The 9992-nt window shown below is 30.5% G+C and overlaps 1 protein-coding gene across 1 annotated transcript; it reads right to left on the minus strand.

Moving 5' to 3' along the window:
* Positions 1-1128: 1128 nt before the first annotated feature.
* Positions 1129-8565, minus strand: LOC107720576 (dematin-like; the record flags this gene model as incomplete). Its single annotated transcript, XM_016528300.1, has 11 exons — positions 1129-1587; positions 3012-3092; positions 3401-3466; positions 3724-3731; positions 3908-3956; positions 5777-5841; positions 6082-6187; positions 6361-6470; positions 8032-8175; positions 8306-8350; positions 8430-8565. Coding segments are annotated over 11 exons (924 nt in total), but the record flags the coding sequence as incomplete, so codon positions are not given.
* Between the last annotated feature and the right edge of the window lie 1427 nt (positions 8566-9992).

The raw sequence follows: 9992 nt of genomic DNA on the forward strand, positions 1-9992 counted from the left end.
CCTCACATCACTCCAGTGTCCGATCTCGTTCATCGAAGTGGACTCTCTCTCTCTGATATCCTTACACGATACTTTGAAAGACTTTACCTGCCTGTGTTACTTACCTCCTGTGTTTCCTCCAGTGTGTTCTCCTGTGATCCATTCCCTAGTCCGTTCCCGTCATCTGCTCCGTGGATTCCCCATATACTCAGCCACTGAGGGGTGTGCTGTCCTCTGTCTCCCTTCCACGATCTCCTGGAGGACCATATACGGAATTACTCTGCCCATCTACCTTAAGGACCATTACCCTAAGTGCATCTACTCACCTGCCCTATCCATTCGCACCCCTTGCTGAAAATAAACATTATTTTATTTTTCTAACCATCTGTGTGAGTCTCATTCCGTAACAGTTAGCTGATCATTATATTAATGCAAAATTTTTTTTTTTTTCAGTGAATTGACCCAAAAATGTTTGCTTGACACAAATTCTAACACGAAGCTTTTATTTTATTTTTTCAACATTACACCATGTTACATAAAAACGGTGATGAAACAGAACTATGAACAGACACATAATCGTTGCACAGTCTCCATCGGAAGCGTGCGATGCATGATTTGATAACACCTTTGCCATTTTAAAAGACACCGCAATGGAGACCAACTACTAAAGGCAGTAAAAACACAAGTATGCATCGACAAGAAAATGGAGTGGCTTTGTGTGGAACAAAGATCTTCTAGTGTTGTTCAGTAATTACAACCTACTGTATGAAGCACCAACAGTGTACGAGAACCCAAAGCCAGAGCTTACCAGCAAGCCTGAGCTTACATATTTCATATTAGTCCACAATATAACACAAATAGAAGTTGTATATCGCAGTGCTTTTATCGTTAAACTGAATAAATTATGTAAACTTAGTGTCCATGCATTTTTAATGAATGATGATGAACATTTAATGTTAGAAATGTTCATCTAGTGATTGTTAAAGCTGAACTTTTACATATCGACACCAAGAATAAATAAAAATAACATGATATATGTACAGTGCCATACATGTTTTGGATACAATAAATTAAGTTTATAGTGTAATAGTGATGACAATAAAAAAAAAGTGATGTTTACGATTAAAACTTTGTGTAAATATATAGGCCTATTATTATAAACATCTCTGGGCAATTTTAAGAATTTGAAATCGATGTAAGGCGTAAAGAAACGGCTGGAGCAGTTTATGAAATTGATATTCCATCACTAATAATCAGATTTTTGAGATATGGAGCGACTGTAGGGATGCGCGAGTCTTCATTCTGTCTTTATTATATACACCAGAGACGTACAGAGACTGCTGTATATGTGAGTGAAATAACATCTGGTGATGTGGTGTCATCTTCCTTGCTTATCTTCAAATGTCTGCATAGCATCCGTATTAGATTAGAGTGGATATTACTGGCGTCTCTGGAGGGCGAGGGGTTCAGTGTCCAAGTCCAAATGTCCAAATGTTAGAAAAGGGACACTTTCTTCTTCAGGTCGTTCCGTTTCCATAGTGACAGACGATCAAATTCTGTGATGGACATTCCGAATAAGCTCTGGAATTCCTCTGGAGACAGATGCCGCTTTAAAAACAAAATCACCACAATCGCTCAGTTTATATGTGCGGTCTGAGACAAAACACTATAGAGGACGGGGTATATTTATTATAATAAAATAATAATAATAATAATAAACTATTTGAAAATATAAAAATTCATAAATAATGTTTTATAAAAATGTATTTATGCATTTGTGGTAGGAGTGTTTGGAAAACAATAAAAATAAATAATAAAATAAATACATTTTTAATAAATGATGTTGTTGTTGTTATTATTTTCCCTCAAACATGCAATCATAAATAAATAAATAAATCTGTTTATACAGTATGTTCAGTTACTTTATCCAATAATAATAATAATAATAATAATTTACTATTTGTGTTAGGAGTGTTAGGAAAATATAATAATAATAATAATAATAAACTATTTGAAAATGTAAAAAACATTAAGAAATATTTATTTTCATTTTTTTATTAAAAAATATGAAAATGTATTCGATATGTTTTCATAAAATAAATATATATTTTCAATAAATGTTATTATTATTATTATTATTATTATCCCTCAAACACAATCACAAATAAATAAATATGTTCAGTTACTGCATCCAATAATACTACTACTACTACTACTAATAAACTATTTGAAAATGTAAAAAACATTAAGAAATATTTATTTTCATTTTTTATTAAAAATATGAAAATGTATTCTATGTTTTCATAAAATAAATTTTTTTTTTTCAATAAATTTGATTATTATTATTATCCCTCAAACACACAATCACTTTAGTTACTATATCCAATAATAATAATAATAATTATTATTATTATTATTATTTTGTTTTCTAAACACTCCTACCACAAAGAAAAAATAAATAAATACACATTTTGTAATTATTATTATTATAATTATTATTACAAAATGTAATAATACTTTAATAATGATTTATTATTCATATTTTATTAATAAAACAATAATATATATACTTATTTTTGCTAATTCTTTTGAGCATATAATGGCAAAGAAACTCAAGGACATTAAAGGGGTCATATGATGCTGCTAAAAAGAACATTATTTTGTGTATTTGGTGTAATGAAATGTGTTTATGCGGTTTAAAGTTCAAAAAACACATTATTTTCCACATACTGTACATTATGTTTCTCCTCTATGCCCCGCCTTTTTGAAACGCGTCGATTTTTACAAAACTCATCGGTCTGAAAAAGCGAGGTATGCTGTGATTGGCCAGCTATCCAATGCGTTATGATTGGCCGAATACCTCAAGCGTGAGACGCAAATGTTATTACAGATCTTCTTTATGCACCAAGAGCTTGTAACACTCCAAAGAGAAAGGAAAAATTGAAATCGCATCATATGACCCCTTTAAACTGTTACATTAACTTTGTTTTTTGTTTTTAACCAAGGTTAACCAGTGCTTATTTGTGACTTGCCTCTAATCTGGTCCTGTCAACACCTGGAGGAAGCTTACTGCGCCCTCTGTGGGTTACAATCAGCATTTCATATGGATATATCTGAAGGGAGATGAGATTTCATTACATTTTGGTAACATTTTATGCCGTAGTCGTCCTTTTTGATTGACTGGACACAGTAAACAGGCCGTCACATATTAGCGGCTTGCTCACGGGAGAATGTTCACTACACAAACAACCTCCAAAGTTTTCATTTCGATATTGTCTTCATGGATGGCGTCACAGTGAATTCTGCATTCAATGGAAGCGAGGCTTAGAAGCAACATGGATGTGAGTGAATGTGTGGCATGGGGTTAGAAGAGAGAAGCAGAACATGAAAACTTTGGAGGGTCTCGTAAGATCTGCCTCACCTTCTGTTCCAGAATACTAGGAAGAGAGCTTCCTCTGTCCATTCTCCCACTCTGTGAATCGCCATTCTATGAAGACGGCACCCCAGCCCCGAAAAATGCCCCCCCCCGGGACAAAGGAGATCAATATGAGACAGGTACATTTACATCCATAATAATGAATCAGCCTCATTCGATTATTAAGTGTGCAAACAGTGTGTGGAGATCAAATGAGTCTGAAGCCATGAAAGGAGTGTAGGCTAATGTCAGGGTAAAGATACATTAGTAGCAGGAAATGCCAGAGCCTATTAGAAAACCCAACAGCCATGCTTGTGAGATCTTCTTACCTGTACACCTGAGGAACACAGAAAGAAAAAGCAGAAAAATACAGTGACATTAAACTAATATTTTCCTCATATTTGTGGATTCTCACTCAAATTGTGTTATGCTGATAATAGAATTTATAGCAGAAACATATAAATAATGAGTATTTTAATACACTGCTTATGTGTACTACATTTTTGGCCATACCTGTTTTTGCTTTTCCATTGTCTGTGGAGGTGAAGTCTGCAGACCGCAGCTACATGCATGAAGAGAAACACACATCAGAGACTCAAAAGAGCTACAGGAACATCTTAAACATCAGCCCATCTTTAAAAGGGGCATTTAAAAATCAACCTTGATATTCTGAAATATAAAAGTGTATGTAGTTAGTATGTAAACAAACATAATCTCAGAATAAAAAATGGTTTGTTTCCAAATCTGTACTATAATGACACCCAAACTTAAAACAGATTATGTGGCTACCAATATTTATACCATCCCAACTATACTGGATGTGACAGCAAGCCCACATTTTAAGCAAGTGTGAAGAGGTTAACCAATCAAAACAGTATTTACATATATTTAAATTTACACACACTCTTAAAGGTATAGAAGCAAAAAAAAAAAAAAAAAGCGTTTACATCTAAGGGTCAGAGAGATATGAAAAACGCTAATAATATTTAATATTACAAATAAAAATGTATGATATGAATCAGTAAATAAAGACTACGTGCTATTTACTACAATTAATATGATGCATTTTCATATTTAATATTACAGTGAATAATGTTAATAATTAATATTTGTAATGGTAATTTTTAATATAGCAAAGAAAATATATTTATCCGTAAAGAAAAATGAAATGTATTTATTAAAATAATGAATGCTAATAAGCAATATTATTAATTAATATTCATATTTAATAAAACATTCATATTACAAATAAAAAATTATGATACTGATCAGAAAAAAATGTTAATGCTAATTAATAGTATTAATTAATATTAATAATTACATTAGTAAACAAAGACTACCTTTTAATTACTGCAGTTAATAATGTTAATTGTTATTATTATTAAATTACATATTTAATATTAAAATAATATTATTTAGTAAAGATAGAATACATTTGTTAATTTGTCATTTTATTACCATTAATAATTGTAATAATTAATATAATTAATTTTCATATATAACAATCATTTAGAATATTTATGAATTTTCGATTTTAAAGTGCCCCTATTATGCCATTTCCAATATTGCCTTTCATGCAGTGTGTAATGTAGCTGTATGTGAATGTAAACCATCAGCAAAGTTGTAAAGCCGAAAGTGCACGATAAATAAAGTTATTGTCTCCCAAAATAAAGAATCAACTCTCTACAGCCTAAATGAGTCGTTAGTAATTCGAATCCCACTTCTGTGACGGGTAACACATTTGCATAATTCCCGCCTATGTTCTACGTTGGCCGGCCGCGAACAACTTGACTCCGCCCACAAACACGTCAATCTACTGACGACTGCTTCTCTAATCTCGGGGAGTTCAACGCGGGATTCACAAAATGCTTGCTGTTGAAAGATGGATCAGTATCCTGTTTATTTGGATCAGCTGCTCCACTGAATCATAAGTATGATAAATAATAGATGTTTACATTTTCTATCGAGCGTTCAAAATACAGAACTATTGAAATAGGCGTATCGCTTCCGAAACGCGCTGTACGCCGTAGACCAATCACAACACACTAGGCCATCTGGCCAATCAGAGCAGAGCAGGCTCACGGAAAGGAGGGGTTTAGAGAGACTGAATCTTTGAACTGCTTCGAACGAATCGTTTGAGAATCGCTGGAAAGTGAAGTGATATTAAATGCATATTTTGAGAAAACGACAGCGTTTTTTGACCTTGCATGCATGCAATCCTATTGTAGGAGACTCCCAAAACAATATTAGGAACCGTAAAAATGGCATAATATGGGCACTTTAAATGACAAAAAAAAATAAAAAATTGATCAACATTATAGGAAAAGTCATATGATGATTAAAATGTAAAATACTACGCCTGTATAGATGCATCTCTCTTACCCTGGTGAGGCCTGTTCGACTGCAGGGAGGTAAAGAGGCTGATTTAGTAGCACTGGCTGATGATCCTGCAATGAATGCCAATGAAACATTTCATTAGAAGCACAATATACGTACATTCCTCAATATACTTTCTATTCACACAAACGATGTTCAAGGTTCTTCATAGAACCATCAATACCAAAAAAGAACCTTTAATTTTAAGAGTGCAAACTCTAATAGAAAATGCCTTTCAAATGTCAATAGATGAAGCTACTGAAAGCACATGTTGCATGAAGTGCACTAAGACTAAAACAGACATCACATACCCAAATGTATGTTTGTCCCATCTGGCAGGGAACGTGTTTTTCTGCGGATGAGCACTGATTTCTCAATTTCCTCCTTCAGGATCAATTTGCCCAAGTTGGACTGTATCTGAAAAACAAACAGCCCAGTCATGATTAGCGAGCTCCATTAATGTTGTGCGTGCGTATCCTTCCAGCACTGCCTTCAAACAAAACACTTCATCCTCTAGCCATAGAGAAATATTCCCAGCGCAGCGGCTGATTTATGTAGACAGTATTGATGTATCGATGTCCTGCTTTCACCTTCTGAAGTTCCTGTTCTTGGAGTCTCTTTGCATCTTCTGTCAGGTCCTCAAACTCATCGTCCTCGGTTGGCTTTCCCTGCTCGGCTGCCTTCTTCTTCCACTCAATCTCTGTGAGTGAGTGAATTTATATTCATATTTAAAGGGGTCATAAGATGCGATTTAAATTTTTCCTTTCTCTTTGGAGGCATCATATGACCCCTTTAATATTACAACAATACTAGAATACTACAACATAGAATGCCACAATAAAATACTATAATATACATATATATAGTAAAAATAAATATTGTTAAATATTAATCAGTGAAGAGAGACTTTTAATTATTATAATTAATAATGTTAATAATTATTGTTCACTAATATTCATTTTTAATATCACAGTAATAGTAGAATACTAGAGTATAATACAATTGTTTTAATTATGACTATGAAAGAAATGATCGTATTGATTTGATCAATAGATTCATCAATTTTAATTATTATAATCAATAATGTTAATAATAGTAGTAATTCATATGTATATTTCATATTAAAATAATATTAGGATACTACAATATAATATTGTAGTATTGTATAATAAGAAGTCATAAAAATTCAATCATAAACCAGTGGAGAAAAATTAAATTTAAATTATTAAAATGAATGCTAGTCATTAGTAATTAAAATGAATAATTAATATTCGTATTACAATAATATCGTAATACTACAATATATTACAAATAATATAATTTACAATAATAATAATTATTATAACTTGAAAGAAATAATATTGATTAATCAATAAATTCATCGATTTTAATTATTATATACAATAATGTTAATAATAGTAGTAATTCGTATATAGCATTAATTAATATTTATATTTCATATTACAATAATATTAGGATATTACAATATAATATTGTAATATTGTATAATTAGAAGTAATAAAAATTAAATCGTAAACCAGTGGAGAAAAATTACATTTAAATTATTAAAATGAATGCTAGTCATTAGTAATTATTAGTAATTAATATTAGTAATTAATAATTGAATAATATTCATATTTAACATTACAACTATCAGAATACTACAATATATAAAAAATAATATAATTTACAATAATAATAATAATAATAATCAACAAAGACTAAATATGAATTATTATAATTAATAATGTTAATAATTATTATTAATAGTACGGATTGATTAGTATTAATATTTATATTCAATATTACATTATTATTAGATTACTACAATATATAATATTTGAATATTGTATGATTAATAATTTTATTATATAAAAATACAATTATTAATCAGTGGAGAAAGACTACATTTATTTAATTTGTATTTAATATCACAATAATATTAAAATACTACAATATAATATTATAATGAATAATATTTACTATACTATTTTTATACTATTATTATTATTATACTAATAATATTTATATTTATTATACTAACTACATTTTAAATGCATATACTGTATGTTAAAAGTGAATCATCTCTGATTAATTCAAGTTAATCAACTCTGCGTGCTTCTCTAAAGCTGCAATATTATCAGGGACATTACATTTCAGTCATTTCACCTTCAGTATGCAGTGATGTGGAGTGGGAGTTTGGACCAATCAAATGTCACTGTGGGAGGGGCTACAGAAATATGAAGCTGCTGAGCATTTACCCATAGTGGCTAGAGAGGGTGGACAGGGCCAGTACTCTGTCTCTATCTTCGAAGGTTGGTTGGGATCAGGCGGCTGGGCTGCTGGGAACTTGGAGGACTCAATGATCACATCATGTTTATTATGAGACGTTCCCATCTGTCCGTCTGAGGACAGAGACAAGATAAACAGCATAATGTGACCAGTTCATCTTTCAGTACACCCTGGAAAACCAAGAGTGAGGTGAAGCTCACTAACTAGAAAACTATATGTATGAAATAATAAAAGAACAAATACCATGTTTGTAAATTGGTGGTTTCTTATAGATGTTGGTGCCACTGTCTGAAACACAAATGTACAGTTACAGCTCACACACGCTGGAATGATTCTGAAAGGTGTTGCTGTGCTGTGATTGAAGTACCCGGCCTGTGGAAGTGCTGCACGGGGCTGATTTTGCGGAGCTGCACTGTGGAGCCTCCTGGAGAGCCCTGCTCTGACCACTCCTTTGACTCTTTTGAAGCAAATATCTGAAGGAACAGGGGAACTGCATAAACCTTCTATTATTCTGGAATGCTAATAATGAAGCAATTGAATATGGTGACGTACATTCCTGTTTCAATCCTGATCGTAAGAGTGGGCATAATTTAAACACTCAGCATGTTAACAGAAGCCAGGCCATCATATTTCACTGCCTGCATCAATAATATGACATGCCTTACTGTAAAATATGCTAAGAGTGGTCACCAGCATAGAATGTCATTTGATTCCACTGTTCAGTGTTCTAGTTAGTTTAAATGTAGTTAATTAGGAATGCTCAATAATATAATTCTGTCTGATACAGATATGCTGTAACAGTATGAATTCATATTCATATTCAATATAAAAAAAATATGAAAGCTACAATATAATATTATAATGGATAGTATTAATTCTAATGAATACAAAATAAATCATGTTCAAATGCATAAGGGCAATATGCCTAATTATTTTCATGTTATTGCCAATAACCAATACATGGTCAATATCAAAATTATTATAATTTTTTTAAGAAACACTAAAAACTATGGATTCATTGAATAATGTTTATATGACTGCACCATAATAATATAAATGAAAGACATACATTTTTATATTCAATAAAATAATTAATAACTGTAATAATATTATTGATCTATACATCAGTATTACAACATAATTCTATAATATATAATATTAATTAAAATAATTAGAATTAATAATAACATTAATAATTCAAGAAAGACTACATTTGAAATATTCTGTTTAATAATGCTAATAATTAATAGTATTAATTCAGATTTATATTCAATATAAAAAATACATACTACAATATAATATTATAATGAACAGTATAATTTATTAATTAAAAATAAATCATATTTTACTTCTGGCTGATAACTATATGCCACTAATAATTGTCATGTTATGTCTAATAGCGGCAGATATTACAATTTAGTAGTTTTTTTTTTTTTATTAATTACCAAGAACTAAAAAAAAAAATACATAAAAATAAAAAAATATTATGGATAATAAGAGAGTATTCCTTTTGAGATTTGCTAAATAATTATTTTTTTAAATAATGTTTATATGACTGCAACGCAATAATGTGAATTAAAGAAATGACAATAAAATCATTCAATTGTAATAATATTAATTAATATTCAATATTACAACAATATTCAAATACTGTACTATAATAATTAATAAGTACGAATGAATAATATTAATCAGTGAAGAAGGACTCAAATTTAACTATTATGATTAATAAATGTTAATGATTAAAAAATTGAATACTACAATATAATATTCTAATTAATAGCAATGATTATAATGAATAAAAATAATTCTGTAATGATAACAATATGCTGCTAATTATTTTCATATTATGGCCAATTAAACTATTATAAATGTAATTAAATTAATTTACACACGACACTGCACCACTGATCATGTGCTTGTTACTCCA

The sequence above is a fragment of the Sinocyclocheilus rhinocerous genome, unplaced genomic scaffold (assembly GCF_001515625.1).
Source record: "Sinocyclocheilus rhinocerous isolate Xijiao unplaced genomic scaffold, SAMN03320098_v1.1 scaffold603, whole genome shotgun sequence".
NCBI classification, from domain to species: Eukaryota; Metazoa; Chordata; class Actinopteri; order Cypriniformes; family Cyprinidae; genus Sinocyclocheilus; species Sinocyclocheilus rhinocerous.